The following is a 23,302-nucleotide window of genomic DNA, read 5'->3' on the forward strand; positions in this document are numbered from 1 at the left end:
AATTTACACTTTGGCTAACAATTGGTCAACAATATTTAAATTGTCACATTTAGGGCAAAAAATAGTCGCCCTAATCAAAACCATTAGTTTGTAGCGTTTACATACCCCCTTATGTCTTCCCATTATTCTTTCTTATCCCTCTTCTTCATCCAGCTTTTCTTCCTCTTTACCCGGAAGTCCTCCAGCTCCAGTCTCCTCCAGCTGATCCCTCACATCCCGCTCTGGATGTCGTTGTCATGCCAACCGGAGGCCCTCCCCATCGACGGATCGCTTCTCGTGCAAACCAAGAGCGTCTCAGTGAGAGATTTAAATACACCTGAAAGCCGCGTGTTGAAGCTGTAATTTGTAGAGATGTGGTTGGATTTGATATTTATTGATGATATCACAAACTCAAGTTGCGCCTCTTACTTCAACTAACCCCAACTAATACCTAGCCTTTTTTAAAGCATCTTGGTGAAAAATTAAAAAGAATCCTTCAAGCAGGGCTGCGGAGTCTGGAGTCGGACTCGGGACTCGAGTAAGACCGCATAAAACTACCCGAGTCCCGAGTCTGGCGTGCGCATGCGCAGTATCACATTTTAAAACTGCTAAGGCGGCAAAATGTAAATTGTAAAAGTGTAATAGCAAATGGTGAAATATTTGTAAACCATGTAATGCGGGTGGATCGATTATGACACCAATATGAGTGGATTGCTGAAAATCCATCTTAATTTAGTTGGGTAAATGGGTAAAATACAGGCTGTAGAGTCAGAGCTGGACTCGGGACTCGACAAAATCTTACATTTGGCCGGAGTCGGACTCGGGACTCGGACTCGGGTGTATTTTTTTAGCCGGAGTCGGACTCGGGAGTCGAACTCCGGGTTGTTTTTAACCGACTCCGCAACCCTGCCTTAAAGTTGTGTATTGGTGCTCTCTAATTTTTTACTGCGGCGCACTGGTGCAACATGGAAGGTTGCCAGGTGCGCCGCGAGCAAACAGAAAAATACTTCGGGGTAACGTAACAATTTTTTTTCGTTTTGGTAAAAACTCTCCCCTCGCCATTCTATTGTCGACAGTAACCAAGGGCACCCCAAAGTATATTCATTATTCGAGAAAGTTTTCGGATTTCGATCAGGTTCAAATTGCTATTTTTGCCAATTTTAATCCTTATTTTGACTCTGCCCGGCACAACATTTTTGGTTTCTCATGTGACCCCTGTCAAAAACAATAAATTACCCATGCTGTCGTAAAAAATGGGTTAATTAAAACATCCCCTATCTGAAAACCACTGTCGGCCGTTAGTTAACAATTTCGTTAAGTTCCTCAAACCTGTGTTCAGCCATGCGAAGACCCGAGCAGCGATTCCCAGAAGCTGATTGGTGGAGCCCGTTCCGCTCTGGCGCCCTCCAGCGCCGGTGTGACGTACGCCGAGCACGTGACCGAAACGCGGGAAATCGTGACGCGGTGAGTGGTGCATCCCAAGTGGCGTAGAAACTGCTCAAAGGCATGAACGAGTTAGAAACAGTTTATTTCAACTAAAAAATTAGACAGTTTTACATTGAATTTAGTTTCATTCTGAAATCCAATGATCTTTTTATTTTTTGTAACTTTTTAAAGTTATTACTTAAAACCTAAATATCGTTTTTTTTTTCAACAATAAGCATCCCGTTTTGGCATATTTATTTTTTTCGTTTTAGTCGGTTGTAAGCTGTAAAATAAATTATTAAAATAAGCCAAAATAAATGCCTGACAACAAATAGCGCCGTTTTTTTTTAATTTTAATTTAAAATTTATGTCGTTTTTGCTTAAAATACGAATGTTTTTACTTAGCGAATTCAGTGAATTATTTAAAAAAATATATTAAAATAAAAAAATTACATAACTGCTTCTGACAATTTTTGTCAAACTTGTTTTAGGATGATCAGCGTTTTGTGCTGCCACGCCTTAGGAGGGACTTCCCCCGAAACGCTACCCGCTGTCAGCCTCGTCACAGATCACTTCACACAGCTCATGACGTCACAATCGGCCTTGCACCGAATGGCGGTTGCCATGGTTATAGGCGGCTGGTGGGAGGAAATATCATCACAAGATTCGTTGGTGAGAAAAAAGTAGCTTTGGAAAGTATTTTATAAAGTTAAAAAAATTGCAACTATTATTTTTATGGGAGCCTAAAAAACAATTCGAAACTAGACAGGGTGTGCGGTTTTTGTATATTTTGCTAGGGGGTTATAGCGCGGTTCTACTATATTATACCAGGGGGGGTATAGCGCAGTTCCACTATACTTTACCAGAGTGTTATTCCTTGGTTATTCTATATTCTTTCAACGGGTCTTATTTGTTAGTGTCCATATACTCCCAATGTTGTGCTTCCAGTTTCGGTGCTTCAGCAGGCAAAAGCGGATGTGGCCCGAAGTTGCGTGTTATAGGTTGGACATGGTGCACTTTTACAAGATTGATTGCCAGTGGTGTTAATATAAATTTGGCTGAGAAGCAAACCTATAACTTGTCTTTATAATTGAAAAATATTTGACAATTTTTTCTTGCACCCCTCTACGCCTCTAATTGGGGACAAAAATCAATAGTGTGATGTGTTCGATTTAGTTCTTTACAGCTATCTACTCTAATCTAGCGGCAGAAAACCTTCAATACAGAATTTGTTCATATCGCTTGCCTTATTCTGGCCGCGAAGCGACTGGCTCCCTGCTGTGCTTTTTTTGTCCAGCGCGTGCAACATCCATTGTGCAAAGTGTCTCGTCTTAGTGAATTAACTTATTGCTCTTACAAAACAACATATTTTACCGCCGCAAGTTTAAATAAAAAATCTGCCAGGCAGTGTACACCACTTTGTTTGCAATTTTTTTTCCATCAAAAAATCACTTTAATTTCTATATTTTTGGTTAATTATTTTCACCCATGGGTTAATTATTTTGAGTTGAAGGTCAAAATTTTGCTGTGAAGCAACTTATAATTTGTCTTTATAATTGAAAACTATTTAACAATGTTTTCTTTAGTTTTTTAGACACCTCTAAACACAAAAATGGCCGAATTTTAATTTTGCCCCCCTAAAATACTCCCCTATTTTCAAGAGGTAAAATGTTTATTTTAACATCAGCTTTAAATGGTTCTCTAACATTTGTGAAATTTTCAAAGTTTTATGTCATTTCCTTCTAGTGTAAATATATCATTGAAATTTCCTAAAGTGTTGTGCATTTTGACCCCCCGGATAAACAGTTCAGGGGTAAGGTTTAAAATTTTGTTACTTAGCATTTTATATGTCATGTATCCATCATCCATAAATATATCAGATTTTTTTTACATTTTTTCATCTCTGAAAAGTGCCGAAAACCAAAATTAACAAAAAATGACAGTTTTACCCCCCTAAAAACCACCCCTTAGAACCTAGGCAATTTTTTTTTATATTAGAAACAACTTTGGGAGGGCATTTAACAGTTGTGAAAATTTCATTTTCCAACTATGTTTTTTTCCTTGTCAAAAGTGAGCCATAAAACAAAAAAAAAAAAAAAAAAAAAATAATTCGGATAAAAACAACATGTGTCCAAAAAAAAATTTTTTTTTTCGGGCCACGTAATTATTGACATTTAGCTTTTAATTTTGTTTTAAAGACACTGAATTAAAAAAATTCTTCAAAAGCAATTTGGGAAAACTGTAAAGCTCTCATTGTACTTTTATTTCTATTCTAATTCATGAACAATAGGGTTGTTCAAAAAAACACTTTTTTGTCAAATTTCAGTGGGGACCGCCTGGAATTGTTAGGTTGCGTGTAAAAACCCCACAAAACAAATGTGAGCACGTTTGCCATTTTTCGTACAAAACAGCCTAACAAATGTTGTTGAAATGTGACATTTGTACCATGACTACTCACTTTTTTACTGCAAAACAGGTTTGTTAATAGCTATTTAATTGCAAAGCAGTGCAAAAAAAAAAAATTTTTTTTTAGGGGGAAGACAATTAATTTTTTTCAAAATTTTAGCCCAAATCTGAATTTTCAAATTGACGTAGCACGGTCAATACTGGACCAAACGTGCTCAGATTTGGTTTGTGTGATTTTTACGCAACCTAACAATTCCAGGGGGTCCCCACTGAAATTGACAAAAAAGTGTTTTTTTTTAACAACTCTAATGAACAAACCTAACTAATTATCTGTTATAATTACACAAACTTATGCTTATTCAAATACAATTAAAACAACAATGTTATAAAAAATGTATGTATAGAATAAACATATCGTACGTGTAAGAATCTAAGATAAAAGACTAATAAATACCACAGCATAGATCTGCTGCTTACTGCTTGATGTTAAACACCTTAAAACACAAAGCCAAAACCAAGGTTAAAATCACATGAAGTAAAACCACATTAGAAAAGGGCAGAGAATACTTGAATATACACAACCTAACCAGCTTTTAGTCTCTTGGTATGTATACAGCATAAAAACATTTTTTTAACTCGTTTTAATTGTGTTGTCCACGGCGTTTATATTCTTCGTTCGAAATATGTTTAAAAAAACAAAGCGATTCAATTTTATGCCTTAAAAAATCTAAAAATTTGATTAAAAAATCTAAAAATTTTCCTAAAAAAGGTTTTTCAGTTTTTTTATTAATGCGTATGGCAACCTTGTACAGACACCCCTGTTCTAAACCCTGCTTGACTTTCCCAGCTCTTCCCGGCATCATTATCCGCCCACATTCACTCTCTCCTCACAAGCGCTCACTCGGAGAGCCTCTACTTCAGCGAGATCACCCTCAACTTCATCCAAGTTCAAACTGACGTCAAATCACTGCTCGCCGCACTCGCACAAAAAGGAGTTCCCCTGCTGGTAAACATCAATGTTATTTCGCTTATTAGTTACTAGTAGGTCATCGGTTACTGTGGTATTTTAGCCTAACTAAGCAACCCAAGAACACCGTGTTGACGTTTGTTATCAAATGGCTTTTCATAAAGTGGCGACTACTTTATCAAATCTCGGACCAAACTCATCCCGAATTACTTTTCTACTTTGTAGACACTGTTGTTTAAATATATTTTTTATATTAAAGATTCTATTGTAGAAACTTTTCTGTAATAAAATAATCTTAAAATTACCATTATGTCTTGTTTTAGTTATGCAGCTCTTTCAAGTAACCGATATTTTGGGTGAAAAGTATCGCTATCCGATACCGAATGACGTCATTACTATAGCCATTTATGCAAAATAAAAAATTTAAAATTGCAACACTGATAATTTTCTGGGTGTTAGTATAAAGTTTCATTTTGCGTTAGGAAGCTTGTTTACCTTCGGATATATTATAGGCTGTGCAAAAAAAAATCGTTTTATTATTTTATATAGTTAACTACCTTACGAAGTTTGTTGCAATATTATTTCACAACTTTAACATTTTTCGCTGACATACATCCTGTTGTATTTATGCAGCATTTCTATTATCGGTGCTTATAAACTTGTAATATATTTTGACAAAAATTTAAACGTCTTCATTTTGTATACGTGTAAGTTAAATTTAGGTACACTATGCACGCATCTTTAATGTAGCTTGGTATAATGAATCTCAAACATTCAATATCTAGCTGTAAGTGAAATCCTACTGCGTTAAGTGTGAAGAAAGCTCGCAATACTTCCCACATATATGCCAAGTTAATACCCGCTTATTTTGTAGCACGACTTTCCAATGAAGTCAAGTTACAACTTCCAGGAGGTTCTTAACTTGTGCTCCAACAACTTTCCATCCCACCTTCTCAATAACGACGATGGTGAGAATAAATATTACGTAATGATTGGTTACCCCATGCAGGAAGGTTAAACAGTATAAAGCAAACAATAATTGAATTAAATTTGGCAATGATTCGCCGTTTACTTAAGTATCTAATTAAATAAACTTCGGCCGCCTAAATTTGTGGTTAAATTACACCTTGTCGCCAAAAGAAGAAACGCAAAAAAATATTTCGTTATAAAACGAAAAAAATTAAATTACTATATTAATTATAAGTTAATTCAAAGTACGTTGTCAAATACAATAATTTGTGCTTTTCTCTGTATTTTACAATTTGTTTGGCATGATCTGTTTTCTGTTTTTTAGTGAAATGCGAAAAATACCAACTATGTTTTTAATGTGCAGAAACAATCTTTGTTTTTACGAAAGTTTTTTAAAAGTTGCCAATTTTTTAGAAACACTCTTTTGTCTATCTTCTAATTTTATTCTCCAATAAAACAATCCACCAATTGCAGAATTGACAAACCAAAGAAATCATCTGATGAAGCTCACAAACCAAACTATGACGACACAATCGAACCTCGACTGCCGTGTTAAGTCCTACATCTCTAGCGCCCTCGTGTGGGCTGCCACGTCACGACAAAGTGACGTCACGTGGAGATTGGCGCAGAAACTCAACCCGGTGATAAGGCCGCTCATGGATTCAGTGAAGGTAAATTTGTAAAGTTTTGTGAAAAAAAATCAGGTGGTAGTTTTTATGGTATGCTTGTCACCGTCAGTAAAGGTAATGTTTAAGGCGTTATTTTACTATTATTTAATTATTGTAAAAATTATAAAGTGGTCTGTTTTTTCACGTAATGTTCTCTAAATCAAACTAAGGCTAGCAAAAGTCATTAAAATCATACTTTGATGCGACAGAAAGTTGCGAAACCGGTAACAGGGAAAAACTGCGGTGTTATAAGCTATATTTAATAAGTTATAAAGTTCTAAAAAGTCATATTTGCTGTGTTAGGTAATAAAATAGGACTTGTTTGAAATCCTAGTAAGTTCGTAAATGTAGTTCAAGCGGCTCGTGTTGAAATTGAAATTTGATAATTTGTGAATGAGGCAGGGACTGACAGTTCTCATTTTTCCCGTTGTTTTCTGTAACCTAAGCGCATGATATCGATTTGCATTGTGACATCACTTTAACACACAATATTTTGCAACACACAATGTGGTTTCTGTATATTATAAGTACTTGCAGTAGGTCAAATCAGAGTTTAACCGTCTACGATAAGATCTTAAGACCTAAGTATACTTTTCGATCTTAGAACTTAATGGATTTTATTTAATGATTTCATTTCCAACATTGGATGCGAATTTTTAAACTACCAGCCTACCCTAGGAACTGTGAAGCGATCATTTTTTTAATTTTTTTTTTATTGATAAGATGCAATGAAACCCACTTGTGTTTTTGTAGTCGGAGCAATACCAGACGATTCGCACTTTTAGTAGGTCAACTCATACAGTAAAGTCAGATCAGAGTCATGCCTACGGTCAGCCACTGATGAGGTCTAAGGAGCTAGGTGTACTTTTCCATCTGAGAGTTTAATGCATTTTATTTAATTATCCGTCTCAACATTGTATGAAAAATTATACCAGTCCACTCCAGCTTTTTTGTAGCGAGCTTTTTTCTTTTGGGTTTTTTAATAAAATATAATAAAACACACTTGTTTCTATAGTCGGAGCAAAACCAGACGATTCGCAGTTCCGTGGCCCGTACCATCTCTAAACTACTGGGTCTGTGCGCTATAAGACAACCTTGCCCCAACACCAAACTGGTCCGCAACCTTTGCACTTCGCTCACCAGCTACACTGCTAGGTGTCCCACTGTACATTCTATCAAAGCAGAATTTTCAGGTGAGTAAAGTTTATAAGGGTTTCTTTAAATCCAGGTAGTGTTGTGATGACTTATGATTGACTTGACTTAAGTGCATTTAAGTCACTGTTTTTAAAAGACCTGACTTGACTGTTTTCAAATGACCTGACTTGACTGTTTTTGAATGACCTGACTTGACTGTTTTTAAATGACCTGACTTGACTGTTTTTAAATGACCTGACTTGACTGTTTTTAAATGACCTGACTTGACTGTTTTTAAATGACCTGACTTGACTGTTTTCAAATGACCTGACTTGACTGTTTTTAAATGACCTGACTTGACTGTTTTTGAATGACCTGACTTGACTGTTTTTGAATGACCTGAATTGACTGTTTTTGAATGACCTGACTTGACTGTTTTTAAATGACCTGACTTGACTGTTTTTGAATGACCTGACTTGACTGTTTTTGAATGACCTGAATTGACTGTTTTTGAATGACCTGAATTGACTGTTTTTGAATGACCGGACCGGACTTGACTGAAGTCTTTCTGGTAAATTACTTTACTTAAGTCACCGTTTTTAAATTATTTGACTTGACTTCAGTATTTTGTGTAAAAGATTTGATTTGGATTTAACGCCTTGGGTTTAAAATTAAGTGTTTCATTTTACCATTTTTTTAAGGAGTTAGGCTATTCATCCAAATTTTTCACGTTAAACGATTATCTTGCTATATGTTGCGTTTGTGTTGTTTTTTTAGTTATTTGTTTAATGTTCATGCTTACTAGTTTACCAATTTTTAAATTGTTTTTACATTGACTCGACTTGGGAGTTATTTCTCTAATTATCACTTGGACATGCCTAGTTATATTTTGAAACAACCTGACTTGGACTTTGCAAATTATTTTGCAAATGACTAAAATGGAACTTCAGTCATTTCAAATTGACTTGTTAACACGCTATATCCTGGTACTTTTTTGGATTACTTTCTATATTTTTCACCAGACTTCTGTGGTAAAGCATCGGCAAATTACCCCTAAACATTAATAACTGATTTAGTTTGCTTTTTTTAGATGAAGTCCTTGAATCTTGCAAGATTGCGCGCGACGCTCTGCATTGTGACGCCATAATCACTTTGTTACGTCAGCAAGCGTCAACAGCGAGTGACGTCATCAGTAAAAAGAGAAAGAGGCATCACGAAGAGGGGAATACCCAGGATGAAACAAAGCAGGTTGGAAACTTTGTTTTTTTCTCTATAACGAAAATTTAGTTCAATAAAGTTTGCGCTATTAGTGTTTTAACGCAGAAAAGTCAATTTGCATTTCGTTTAGTAGTATAGGCAAAAACACGAACGATAAAGTATGAAACGTTTACTGATTGTTTAATGGTAATAAAATATAAAAAGCCTGTATGCAAGTACAATGTAAATGACGTGAACTATTATAATTTGATATAAAATCCTTTACACAGAACGTTTACACAATGCTAGTTATTTATTTAATATCATTAACTCACGACCTCGGCCTTATCGGAGCGACAATAGCTCAGAGGGGAGCGAGTGGAGAAACAACCATAGCACTATTGCCTGGTAAATAGTTGGTTAAACTAGCCTGCAGTGTGGTTCGAACTCACGACCTCCGGCCATACCGCGACCGTCGCTCTACCGACTGAGCTATTCAGGCTCAAAGGAAAGCTAGTCGAGTAACAACCTTAGCACTGTTGCCTGCTGCATCCTGTTCGTAAAACTAACCAGTTGTGAGATTCGAACTCACGACCTCCATCCTTCCCGGGACTGTCTGGCTACCAACTAAGATACACAGGCTAAGAAGGGAGCAAATCTAGTAACAACCATAGCACCATTGCTTGCTGCATTCTGTATATTAAACTAACCTACGATAAGGTTCGAATTTATGACCTAGGCCATACCGGGACCGTCGCTCTACTAACTGAGCTACACAGGTTAAGAGGGAAGCGAGTCGAGAAACAACTATACGCCAATGCTTACATTCTATTAATTCAAGCAACTTCACATTGAATGGGATCTACACTGCCGTATCATCATTTAATGAAAGATACACGCACATATGTGTTCAATAACCGCGATCTATCCCTTGAAGAAGCGTTTAGTTGGTAAATTTATGTTTTTCAGACCAATAACGCGACGGCCAGTAAAGGAGCGGTTTGCTGCCTAAAAACAATCTGCGAGATGCACGGGGGAACACTCTTCAAAGTGGTGCCCAACCTATGGGACAAGATGTGCGCTTTTAAAGGTACAAGAACAATTATCCTGAGTGCAGTTGTTGTTGTTTGGGCTATAAATTCAGACATATGATTCGCTGAACTAACAAAAAAAGTCGAAAAGTCTTAGAATCTTTAAAATTTTGAATATCTTTGAATTGATTTGCCAATTTAAAAGCTATTTTTATATTAGTCTAATCTTTAAACTTAAGTTATGTGTTCTAAAAGTGCCGTTAAATTGTTTTTTGTGTCTGGCATTTATACTGTTATGGTTCGAAATATATTCAAAAAAACTTTAAGCGATCCAATTTCAGGTCTTTAAAAACCTACAAATTTTCTGTCCAAATGTCTTTAAAGATTTAAAAAAAACAAATTGTGTGGCAAACTTAAAAAAAATATTTTTAAAGTATAGTTTTGACAGTTGCAACTAAGTTTTCCACGTTTAGAGGAATTAACGAATTTGGCTTGTATAGAAGTAGCAAAGTAAATGCGAACTAAATACAAAACTGAAAAAAAAGTTTATTTCTTTTTGCAGAAGAATAAAATTAGCTGCCATATTAGGTTACGCTTGTTTCTTGTGTTGTTCGATCAACCGTTTCAATCTTATTCATTCAGAACTAGCGAACAAGTTGAAGACGGCCGAAGCAGGTTCGGAAGAAACGGCGCTCGCAATTTCACAAAGTTTATCCACTTTTGAAGTTGTGGTTCCAGTAATCTGTGACCCTACGCTAAAAGAACAGGTAAAGTACACCATTACAACACACCAAACCGCTTTCTGTTGCTGCTATTTTAAAGCAATGTCTATCGGGGTTGCCACAAGGTCCTTTAATCTTTAAAAGTATTTGATTTGTTTTGCATATTAAAAAGTCTTTTAAATAACCTTTGTTTTCCAAAAGTCTTTAAATAATTTTTTTTTATGTTCTGCTTAAGTTATGTTTTTCAAAACCGATGTAAAACAGTATTTTATTGAATTTGTTATCGTGTTGGCCGTGACATCTGCACTGTTTTGTTTTCAATACATTCATAACACGCCCAGCGATCCGATTTAAGATTTTTGGAAAATTATAAATCTTCTTTGATATGTCTTTTTAACTTTTACGCTTAAATGTTGTGGTAACTCCGATCCATTTTACTTAGGGCGTGACAAACTGAAAAACAACTGATATTTAACTCGATGGGGCCAGTATGACGCAATTTTCGGCGTATTTTACCAAAACATTTCTTTTGCTTACGATATTTGCAATTTCTCTAACTAGAGAAATTGTTTAATTTAGTTTGAGATTTAGTGGCCGACAAAACAAATATTTGGCTTACAAAAAAAATAAAAAAAAAATAAAAAAAAATTCGCATACAGTGAATACGAAACATTATTTTAACCTTATGCAAAACGTTTGATTCGAGGGCCTAAATCATAACTGAATATTACGTAATTTGTAATATTAAACGGTAATTCAAACAAGACAAAAAATAGTAAATAGACTTTTATTTTTGACTGAAAAATTTGAAAATTTTTTGTTATGAAATACAATAAAACCAATTGAATTAATATAACATAAATTTATTGTTTTTACCACCCACAGATCTTGACGTTACTCCCCTCTTTGGTGGATCTACTTTGGTGCTTCCCCTCCAACGTCAGATACCTTGCTTCGCGCTCATTGGCTGTGCTCGCCAGACACGCCCCCCGAACCGTGATGCCCCTCTTTGTCGAGCAGGTATGACGTCATACACGCGCATTGTTGAATGTTTTTGTCCGAATAACTGAAGCATACTGGCAAATTGATAAATTTAAAACTAAAAAAATGCGACAATTTATTTTATTTTATATTTATTTTAAAACATAATAAGGCAGTGGTTCTCAACTTTTTTCGACGCTACCTAAAATACTAAAAAAAAAAAAAGTAAGTTTACAGCAAAGCTTTGGCGACGTCAGGGGTTCCCAAACCTTTTTACGGTCGCGTACCACTTCTTGCAGAACAACTAATTTAATCGAATCATATTTTATTGTATTTTTACCTTACAACTAGCATTTTGTAGATTAAGATATAAATCAGTAGATGATATCTATCAAGAATTTGACATAATGAACGCCCACTGTCTCACAGGGTTGTACGGCTTTACAAAGCAACTGTGCTTCTTATTGACAATTGACATGCCTGTATGTTGAAGATCGTAATGATACGAAACAACAGGGATAGTTACGTAACAATGAATAGGCTTCGGGAGATTTTTTTTTGCAAACAAAACCAGATAAACAAAATACAAAGTTGTGTTGTGAATCCAGGGTTTTGTGAAAAAAAACGTAAGCTACTCGCGTACCACCTGAAAACCTTTCGCCTACCACAGGTTGGGAACCCCTGGTTTAAGTGAACAAAACATAAGACAACCACAAAAAAAAACAATTTAATTAATACAAGCCATGTTTCGGATTGCTTCCGCATTGTTGTTCGACTATATAAATATAATGAAGAAGATCTAACCTGCAGTCGGCGACCCAACCAAATTAAACGGCAACTTAATTTTGGGTCGCGACCAATGCGTTTACACTGTAATAAGAACTTGTGTTTTTATCAATTCCTAAATCGGGAACCGAACGAATATAAGATGTTTAATCCGTTGATTCTATTTTAGTCCAATTTACTGTCTCACAAAAGTTTTAGCCTTGGAATGGTGATAGTTGCATTCCATGTTTGACCTTGATATGCTTTTGTTCCGTATATTTGACCTTGGTGCTTTCTTTTTTCAGGTGACTGATAATTTTGACGACACTGATCAAGTTGTGAGAAGAAAGGGAGCTGTAGAAGCCGTTGCAGGTTTGGGAACAAAATTATCTAGAGTGCTTTTATTCCTCATGCAATTATTATAACTTAGTGCTTAATTTCTTAAAATTTAACAGAGAACCCTTAACAATTTTTTAGTGATTTGATTAGGTATTATAATATTAAAAGATTATAAAACAAATACAAAACACTTAAAGTCACAATAAAAACAACTTTTACTTTTAACGTAACTCTCACAGCAGATCCTTTTGAAATTTGTTGGTTGAAGTCCCATCTGTAAAAACATCGGTACAAAAAAAAACTATGTATAAGGATAAAAATCATCCAAACAATTATGTAGCATGTGTCATACAATTTAAAATTAGTTTTTCACTTCCTTTCGAGGGATTTATGTAAACGAATAATTTTCATCCCAACAGTTGTATGGCAAGTATAATAAGATTTAAAGTAAATTGAACTTCTAAGTTATTTTTTTTTACCCCGTTTTGCACAAAAGTCCTGATTTCCTCTCAGCTTTGATCGATGAGTTTGGAGTTGAAGTTGTTCCTTACTCAGTCCTTCTTATTGTTCCTCTCCTGGGTCGGATGAGCGATCACGACCCTCAGGTCAGGATGCTTGCCACTCATTGCTTCGCTCAGCTCATACAGTTTATGCCGGTAGAGGTAAGTGGACTGCAGGGATCGAAATAAGTCGTGATTAGCAAAGTTTAAGGTGGAGATGAAAAATAAGTCTTTATAAGGATGGTGCGTGCGGGACAGTGTTGTAAACAAGTTATTTTAACTCCCAGTCCAGACATTTCAAAAAGTAACTTAAGTCTAAGTCACGTATTTTGTGAAATAATTAAAGTCCAAGTCAACTCACTTGTAAAGTGACTTAAGTCCAAGTCACGTATTTTGTGAAATAACTAAAGTCCAAGTCAACTCACTTGTAAAGTAACTTAAGTCCAAGTCACGTATTTTGTGAAATAACTAAAGTCCAAGTCAACTCACTTGTAAAGTGACTTAAGTCCAAGTCACGTATTTTGTGAAATAACTAAAGTCCAAGTCAACTCACTTGTAAAGTAACTTAAGTCCAAGTCACGTATTTTGTGAAATAACTAAAGTCCAAGTCAACTCACTTGTAAAGTGACTTAAGTCCAAGTCACGTATTTTGTGAAATAACTAAAGATCAAGTCCCAAGTTTTTATTCCATTCACAAACTATCCCATTTCACATTTATCCCATATACAACACTGCTATAAATTTACCCCCAGTCTAGCATCCCCGACCCCCCGAACATGCCGGAATCACTGTTGCGTAAAAAGATGGAGGAACGTCGCTTCCTGGATCAGCTGATGGACATCCGGATGTTGGAGGAATTCCATGTTCCCGTCCACATCAAAGCGACCCTCCGATCCTACCAGCAGGTATCCCTTGTTACGTCATACGTGTAACGGTTACGTCACAATTGGGGTGAGCCTATCGTTGACATTTTGTTAGAGTTGTGTTAAAAAGAGACGAATAATTGTTGGAATTCGTAATTTTTAGGTTTTAATAATTTTTGTTAAGAAAAAGTAGTGTGTTGTTGAATTCAGACGAGCGTCTTTAGGGATGTAATAATATCGAACGGGCCCGATGCCCGATGCTAACTGGGAGTATCGGTTATCGTTCGATACCAAGTTTACATAGGAAGGCTAAAGCAATTTTTTTGATATACTTTTGAACGTCCATTTCATTTATTTTACTAGTTTCTGCATAAATATCGGATCGCGATACTTTTTGTTCAAAATATCGGGAATCGGTATCGGAATAAAAATCGACTATCGGACAATCTTACGTTACATCAAAAAACGTCGGTTAAAAGAACTTGAGGTGGCCTAACTGCTTAAGGCTAGAGCAAATTGTAGACTTATAAGCTGGAAAAAATACATTTCGATAGTAATATATTTTCCTGTTATAGTAGTATCGAAATTATTAAACACCGTTCGGTATCCGATACCAAATGACGTCATTATAATGCCTTTTATTCCGATATCGATATTTTGAGCAAAAGTATCGCGATCGATCCGATACCAAATGACGTCATCACTATGCTAAAATTGGAAAAATAAGTGAAATCGAAACGTTCAAAGGTATAATTTTCAGTTTGTTGCGACAAAATGTGCATCGCAGTATCGGATCATAATGATGTTAGCACATGGAACGACGAACACACATTAACCGTTTATATTTTTGCAGGATGGTGTTAAGTGGCTCGCTTTTCTCAACCGATTCAAACTTCACGGAATTTTATGCGATGACATGGGTTTGGGGAAAACCCTTCAAACCATCTGCATTGTGGCGTCAGATCACCATTACAAGGCAAAGAAAATGAAGGTGGCTTCTCTATTCTCTCTTGGTTTTGTGAAAAAACGAGTTCTATTTGAGTTGTCATATATATATATAATGTATATATTTATTATACATATACAGTATATTCATCTATTTTAAGTTTTCAAATAGCCCCAACCTAAGGCATTATTACTTTAATGAGGTATTTTAATAAAGGTAGCTTTTCTATTCTTGCTTAGTTATGTAAAAAAAAAACTTGATTTATGTTAATCATGTTACTATTTGAGTTCATATGAGTTTTCAAATAGCTCTGGAAACAAGAATACTTTTTTCAACCAACTAAATGATTGCGTTCTTAGAAGTTTGCAAAAAAAGCTGTAAAATGGCCAAAGAATAAATTCAATTGGTTGTATTTTAAATAAAATTGCTAAAATCAGTTTTTTAACCCTTTTTTTAGTTTTCAACTTTTAAAGCGTTGCGAACATACTTTCACGTTTTTCAACTACAACTTATAATTAAAAAAAATAAATTTTAGATAAAATGACTAAAATCATCAACTACATCTTTCTGGCCAATTTTTGTATTTTGCAAAAACATAGATTTTTTTAAATATTTTAACACTTTTTTAAGCGGTTAAAAACCCTATTCAACACTTAAAAACTAAAAAAAAACTCGTTTTTTGATTCTTCGAAACTATTTTATATTTTAAACTTGCAAAACCCCAAATAAATCGATTTATTTATTCATTTATTATTTAATCATACGCGGTAATAAGTTATACGGCAGAAGAAAAAGACGCACGAGAGATAAAAGATAGATAGCACTTAATAAGAAGCGACAGATATACGTTTAAAGACTGGACCATTTAACTCGAAATGCTGCGTGATTCTTATTTGCCAGCGCAATATGTTATTCTTATTTTTCACTGTTTTTACAGTGTGCTTGAACATCATTATAAATCTGTTTATATCCAGGAAAGCGGTAAACGTCGTGATCTCCTGTCATTAGTGGTTTGTCCCCCCACACTAACCGGCCACTGGGTGGAGGAAGTGAGCAAATTTTGTGATGACCTCATCCCGCTCCACTATGCGGGGAATCCCCAGGAAAGAGCGAAGTAAGTTTCACGTGACGTCACGAAATCTCAATTTTAATAGAAGTTGGGTGTCGTATCTAATATAAGGAATTGTACCCAAACTTGGACAATTAGATAATACTAATTTTATAATTCATCAATGGATTGGGGGCAAAATGCTGCTAATTCTAATTCTAATCCAATTTAATAAAAGAAAATTGAACTAATTCTAATCTAATTTGAAACTACTGAAATGCTCTAATTTTAATTCTAATCTAATTTTAAAGCAAAAAATAATCTAGCATGTTTGTACCTAGCACCGGAATCTAAGTAAAAAAATACTGGATATCTCTACTTTATACTGGTTTTACTATCTTACAAGTTTTTGTTAAAATGCACTGCAACAATAAGTTAGGTATTATATATTTTTGCGATTTCGATATTGTTGGTTTATTATAGTTTTTGTGTGTTCCCGTTAAAATTACCCACACATCGATTCCCATTGAATTGTAAGTGGCCTGTTGTCCTGGTCTAAGAAATAGTTGTAAATGTAATTCCGTTAAAGTCAAACTCAGGTAAAACACAACGTGAAAAACGGTGCGAAACTGTTTTTGACCGTTTATCATCTCGTATTCATATACGTTTCTTGTTTTTTCAGATTACAATCGAGCATCTGTAATCACAACCTGGTCGTTGCTTCCTACGAAGTTGTGCGGAATGACGTCAACTTTTTTAGGTAATTTTTGAAACTTATAACGTTCTTACCGAAACGAACAAAAAATATTTTTGAGATCACCATGTAATGTCATAAAATTGGCAAACTCATTAAATCTGCTGTCTCCAACTGTAATCTTAGTCTAATAAATATATTCTAAGATAGCGAAAAGCATATGCGCTTAAATGCGTACAAAAACATATTTTTTCGAAACGTCTGCCCGAACCTTTAAACATTAGTTTGAGCTGGTTCCAGTGTTTGTTGCTTTTTAAGTAACTTAAGTTATATCACCTTCAATGCCACTTTAGCATTATTTTGCTTGTTCATTTTTTCGCTCCCCTCTGAGCCTGTGTAGCTCAGTTGGTAGAGCGACGACAGTACACTGTACAGTGTAAACTCACATTATACTGTTTTCCAGTCGTTACAAGTGGAACTATTGCGTGTTGGACGAAGGGCACGCCATAAGGAACGGCAAAAGCAAGATATCGCAGTGCGTAAAGTCCCTCATCTCAAACCACAGGTTGATACTAACCGGCACTCCTATACAGGTAAGCAACATACACTATATTTAACTTTACTGTGATTGGTAATGTAATTGGCTAGCGGTGTTTTAACCAGCATGATTTAATTATTTGCTGATGGGAATATTATGTATGTACTTGCTACAATGTTGCATTTCCTGATAAAGGCATCCTGCATAGGTAGCCGAACTGCTAGATCAAATGAATCAAAACCGGAAGAGATTATTTTTATTAATACTGTGATCGGATGATAAAAAAACCTTGTACCAACACCAACACTGTGCTAGAACTGTTGTGGGTCTCATCATTATCCCATTTTATCCTATTGAACCCTTTTAACCCCCATATTTATTTCACCCACAGAACATTGTGTTAGAGCTTTTATACGTCAACTGATTACCCCATCTCACCCAATTAACCCCTATTTCACTCACAGAACAGTGTGTTGGAACTATTGTGGCTCAAATGATTAACGCCAGCAACCCTATGCAACCCTTTTGTTTCACCCACAGAACAGTGTGTTAGAACTATTGTGGGTCACATTATTATCCCATTTAACCGCTATTCAACCCAATCATTATTTTCACCCACAGAACAGTGTGTTAAAATTACTGTCTTTGTTCGATTTCCCCATTAACCCTATTCAACCCCTCCCCTTTAGGTGTTATAACTGTTGTGGGGCAAGTGATCACCCCATTAACCCACATCATTGTTTTTACCCACAGAACAGTGTGTTGGAATTGTGGTCTTTGTTCGATTTCCTAATCCCCGGTTTTCTTGGATCGGAAGCCGAGTTCAACTCTCGTTTCACCAAACCAATTCTCGCGAGTAGGGACGCAAAGAACTCGTCTAAAGAACAGGAAGAAGGTGAGTGAGTTCGTCCGAGTTACATCTGAGTAGTATCTCCGAGTCCGCGGTTACCTCCATTTTTTTCGCTAACCAAAATCGGATTTAATTTTACATATAAGTAAGTTAAAAGCACTTTTAGCGGCTCTGAGTACTTTTTTGACATTACAGAAGATTTTTTTTTATTTTATGTTTTTATTAAATAAATTTTAAGATCCATAGATATGTGTTTTTAGTTTAAAGTTCGTTTTTTGTTCGTTACTCAACGTAAGTTTTTATTTCCTTTGAAGTAATACTTTGTTTAATTTATTTTTTTCACGTTTGAGTAATTTTCAATGTTAAACGTAATAGATTTTGTTTATAGATTTTATTTATTTTATGAATAATGTTTTGAAAACGATTTCTAGGAATATTTAAAAGAGTATTCATTAATGCCTTAAACTCTTGATTGACTTGAATAACCTGACGTGATGAAATAAATCTTGTAAATGTAACAATTTCTCTCCAATATTCTAGTATTGTATTGCACAGAATCACAGTTTACAAAACACTGCAACATGGCACAGAATTGCACAATGCACATTTAACACAATTTATACACAGTGAGATGTAATAAGCCGCAAAAAAGTAGTTGTTTGCAAAGAAAGAACCAACGGCAGAATATATAAGCAGTAATAAAACAAGAAAAAAAGAGGTCAAGTCTAGTCTGAAAAATACAAACTTCTGTAATGTCTGCTTCACTGAAACATTTTCTAGGCTTACCCACACTGGCATATCTGAAAAGCTTGAATTTTCTTTAAAATTTATTTTTTAGTATACATGTTTGGCAACCCTGGCTTTGCTCAGCAAAGCATTAATAGAAGCAAATCATAAAGTTTTGTCAGGCGTCTGACGAGGTTTTGCCGATCGATACGTTTACAGTTAGCCTTGAATTGTGCATATTCAGCTCGTCGTAGTCGACCATATGAAGTGTACAGTCGTCCTCTGTTATTGGGAGGCGGCTGAAACTAGACGAGCGTCTTCGCTGTTCCTATTAATGTGTTCTGGTTAAAAAAATTTAAACTGAACCATTCAGACATACACTGTTATTGGGAAGGTGTTCTCAATTCTTTGTTTACGGCTAGCGTGCACTTGTCAAAATCTCAATTGGATTTTTTTTCAAAATCGTAATGAAATATTTTTTGCTAAAATCTCAAAAAAAAAAATTTAATTTAAATTGAATTGAAAAAACTTTTGACACGTAGTTGATACACGGTTTTGCTGTTCCTACAATGTTGGTTTATGTTTTAAATTGCAACTTTTGTATAATTCAGCCTAAATTTGAACGTTGAGTTTTATCAGGCAGTAAAGAATAAAATCGCTTTTTCTACAATAATTAAAGTGTTTCTTTTACTATTCGTGACTAGTTCTCTTTTATAAAGTTACCAAAATTTGTTTACACAAAAGAAAAAAATTTACACAAAGAAGGTACAAATTGGGAAAAAGTTTTGTCAAATTTCATAAATCAAATAAAGCCCCTGTAATGCGTAGGTTTTTAAAACTAGACATGCGCTTTTGCTGTTACTCATTTAAGTTAATTTACTCTTTGTTTGCAGTTTATTCGAACGGTTCCTACATTGTTGAAAGTTAAAAAAATCACTTGCTTTTTAAATAGACAGCAGCTAGCCTCAGTTTGTGTTCGATTTTTTGTCTGTTTGCCCGTCAAAATTTCGAAACTTTTTTTTTTTTTAATAAACACGTACGTTGCACATATGACGAGAAAAGATACGTACCTTTAACGCATACGATCCTAAAAAGACGACAATTGTGAGAATTATCAAACTGCAGATGACAATCGACAATATCTCCACTGTTCCTAGGCCCCCTGGAATCATGTCATTCTAGCAGAAAAATATATATTAAAACCTTTTTTTCTATATCCTTCAGAATAGCAATTTTTGTGTTTTTTATTACATTATACTATAAAGGGATGGAAGTTAACTAATTTTTTTCTATTTAACTTATTAAAAGGTAAAAAAAATTAGCTAAAAATCTATTTTTGACTAAAGTAATTCCTATTTCGATAACTTTAAAAATCATAGGTGGTTTAAATAAGGGCTGCGGGCTACGGAGTCGGATATGCGCATGCGCAGTACCAAATTTCTAAATGTATCAGGCCTAAAAAAAGTTGTAATGATGAAAGTAATTGGTGGAGGCAACCACTTATTGTGAGTGGTTGAATAATTTTATGACCTCTTTATAAGTGGATTGTTTAATTTCCACCTTTTCAGTTTAGTAAATAGACGAAATACAGGATGTAGAGTTGGAATAGGATTCGGGACGCGATGAAAAATGTCTCATTTGACCGCACTCGGCCTAGAGTTTATTTTTTGGCCTGGAGTCGGACTCTGTTTTTATGACAGACTTGGCATGCGCAGCAGCAAGCTTTGGCCTGAAGTATAAATTGTAAAGATAGCCTATGGTGATTCCAACCAAGTGTTGTAGGTAAATGAATTATATCACACCACTATAATTGGAATGCTCAACATCCACCCCGTTTTAGCTACGTATTTTGGGAAAATATATGATTTTTAGTCCGTGAAAATTACGTTTCAACCAAAGAGTTTGAATTCAAAATCTTTGTTTTCACTAAGAGACTAAAAATGTCGTTGGACAAACGAAATCACACATTAAGCTGGAGTCGGACTCTGGTTATTTTTAACCGACTCCCCAGCCCTGCTGGTTTAAACCAGGTCCCGGGGTGGTTAATAAATAATTCGAGTCCAGCTCTCGAATCCGACTCCGGTCAAATGTGCGATTTCTTCAAGTTTCCAATCCGGCTGCGACCCTACAGCCTTATTTGACCCATTTACGTAACTAAGTTAGGGTGGATTTTTAGAAATCCACTCATAGGGGTGTCGTATAATTCAACCACTTCCAACATATGGTTGCATATCCACCGCATGTTATTACACCTTTACGATTTACATTTAGCGGCAATATCAGTTTTATAATTGGTACTGCGCATGCGCAAGTCGGACTCGGAACTCTGGTATTTTTACGTACTCGAGTCCCGGCTCCGCAGCCCTGGTTCAAACCACAATTTAATGTTATAAATCCCACTCACATCTCCTTGATCCTCTCCCCCACTTCCCTCGTCTTGCTCCTGGAGGAACCTCTTCAATCGGAGCGCTGGAAGATTCGCGTCATCTTCACCCACCAGAAGCATCTCATTCCTGTAGCTCATTGTTCTTTTAGCAAAATTGTGGCCCAATAATAGATTTATTACTCTTAGTTTTCCACACAGCGAGTAACGTAAAAGATTGAGTTGAAATCCTACACCTAGCTCCAATGTTCGATTTTCTCTTGACTGTAAAATATAGATTTTAAATCGAACACCTAACCCCATTGTTGATTGCAAGTCGTTTTAAAATGACTCAAGTCCAAGTAGAGTCATTCGTATAAAAATGTTCAGAATAAATAACGAGTTAAGCCCCAGTCTGAAGTTATCCCTTGCCTAAGTTATAATTAGAGCAAGTCAAGTCATTTACATAGAAATCAAACGTTAGAACAGTAAAATTAATAAACTTGTCCTATTATATGAGCGATAACTCCGATTATTATAAATCTTAGCAAATGGCAAAAATGCTATATAGACCCAAGAAAATTGTTTTTTGAACAACATTGGGGATAACTAACCCAGTTTTATAAAAACAATTGCTTAATGGAAGCACCTCATTTCAATCTAAGTCATTTATCTGAAATTAAGGAAGTGCAGGTCTAATTCAATTTTACTAATTAAAATATTCTCAATACAATCTTCCTTATCCAACTCTTAATCATAAAAAAACGTTTTGGCATTCAAAAAACTTAAAATCCTGCTCTAATTAACCCCAAGTACAAAACGAATTAAAATCAATGTATTTTATCCGAAACTACTTCGATTAATACAAATTGCCAAAACCAAAACCCTAGTTTATTTACAAATTTTCAATTTTATTCCACTGGCATCACTATACCCTGAATTCTTTCATAAAAGCATACAAACGCCTCAACCTATCAACAACTGTAAGAGCAATAAAATGTGTTGCAACCAACCCTAGTTAATAATTGCCAGCTAATGCATTGGTTGTAGCTGGCGTCGCCAGTTTATTGTATGTTATATTTACTCAGGCCGTGTTATGTTGGCATACGGTTGCTTAGTTCGTTTGGAGAAAAGTTTGTTATTTGTTTTCCAGTGCTACAGTAGCAGGTTCAACACCTCTTTAAAAATTGCAAATTTTAATGGAAAATGAGATATACAGTTTTGAAATATATAATTAAATTTTTGCGATATTAAATGATTATAAAATAGATGAACACACTGACAAAACAAAATTTAAAATCATTTTTTAACAGACACATTCAACACGAAAAACAAGCCGAAAACAGATGCATGAATAACATAAACATACGCAAAATCGAAAAAAAAAATCAATACAAAAACGCGTTTTGCATTAACGGAAAAGTTGGAAATTTGCCGTTAACGCTGGCAACGCGTTATGTGTAAACTGGACGACGCTAGCGTTTTGCGCCAGACGCTAACGCCAGAAGCAAAACGCGTCTAGTGCGAACCAACCTTCTAGAAAATCTCCATTTTCAGGAGCCTCTTGTGTTGCACAAAGAAGCGCTGAAAACGCAAGTTTAAACAGGTTAAATGTGGGATACAATCAGTGGAGTTTTTAACTCATCAAACCAAGATACCTTTAAACAAATTTAAGAATAATTTCATTAATCGAATAATGTAATTCTTAACCATATGTTGGCCAGCATGCTAAAAATCCTATAAAAACACCTACATGAATTGCATGAACATATGAAGAAAAAAATTAATACAAATATTTCCATCCCAAGTAATAAATCAGGAACCAAAAAACAACTAAATTAAACGTATTTTTTACGTTAAATAAATGTAAATTCTTAAAACAATAGTTTTTTTTAACTTATAGCTTCACTTGGCAGGTTAAAAAAACAAAGGAAATTAAAAAACACAGAAAATCACAACAGAAACACATAAATAAGTGACAAAAACAAATACGAAATAATCAATGGCAATATTTCCTGACCAAGTAAATAATTTTGGGAGCAGATAACAAATAAATTGAAATGTAAATTTTTAATTAAAAAATTATAATTTTTAGTTTAAAAAAAGTCAATTTTTAACCATATCTGTAAGAAGGAAACCTAAAATAAACTAAAACATAAATTCTTAAACATATGTTGAACAAGCGAACCATC

General features: G+C 35.0%; 1 protein-coding gene across 1 annotated transcript in view; it reads left to right on the top strand.

Annotated features, from left to right (window-relative positions):
* Positions 1-23,302, top strand: part of LOC146137360 (TATA-binding protein-associated factor 172-like) — a 46,429-nt gene that overhangs the window by 14,162 nt on the left and 8,965 nt on the right. The window contains exons 17-35 of the mRNA XM_083393874.1: positions 154-297; positions 1,319-1,443; positions 1,896-2,076; positions 4,658-4,816; positions 5,652-5,745; positions 6,221-6,417; positions 7,430-7,607; positions 8,639-8,796; positions 9,715-9,835; positions 10,419-10,543; positions 11,384-11,518; positions 12,550-12,616; positions 13,097-13,245; positions 13,836-13,988; positions 14,800-14,937; positions 15,867-16,006; positions 16,623-16,700; positions 17,098-17,227; positions 17,926-18,067. Of these exons, the coding sequence (XP_083250000.1) occupies positions 154-297; positions 1,319-1,443; positions 1,896-2,076; positions 4,658-4,816; positions 5,652-5,745; positions 6,221-6,417; positions 7,430-7,607; positions 8,639-8,796; positions 9,715-9,835; positions 10,419-10,543; positions 11,384-11,518; positions 12,550-12,616; positions 13,097-13,245; positions 13,836-13,988; positions 14,800-14,937; positions 15,867-16,006; positions 16,623-16,700; positions 17,098-17,227; positions 17,926-18,067 (2,614 nt within the window). The remainder of the gene's footprint in view (positions 1-153; positions 298-1,318; positions 1,444-1,895; positions 2,077-4,657; positions 4,817-5,651; positions 5,746-6,220; positions 6,418-7,429; positions 7,608-8,638; positions 8,797-9,714; positions 9,836-10,418; positions 10,544-11,383; positions 11,519-12,549; positions 12,617-13,096; positions 13,246-13,835; positions 13,989-14,799; positions 14,938-15,866; positions 16,007-16,622; positions 16,701-17,097; positions 17,228-17,925; positions 18,068-23,302) is intronic.

The sequence above is a fragment of the Ascidiella aspersa genome, chromosome 7 (assembly GCF_963924565.1).
Source record: "Ascidiella aspersa chromosome 7, kaAscAspe10.2, whole genome shotgun sequence".
NCBI lineage: Eukaryota > Metazoa > Chordata > Ascidiacea > Phlebobranchia > Ascidiidae > Ascidiella > Ascidiella aspersa.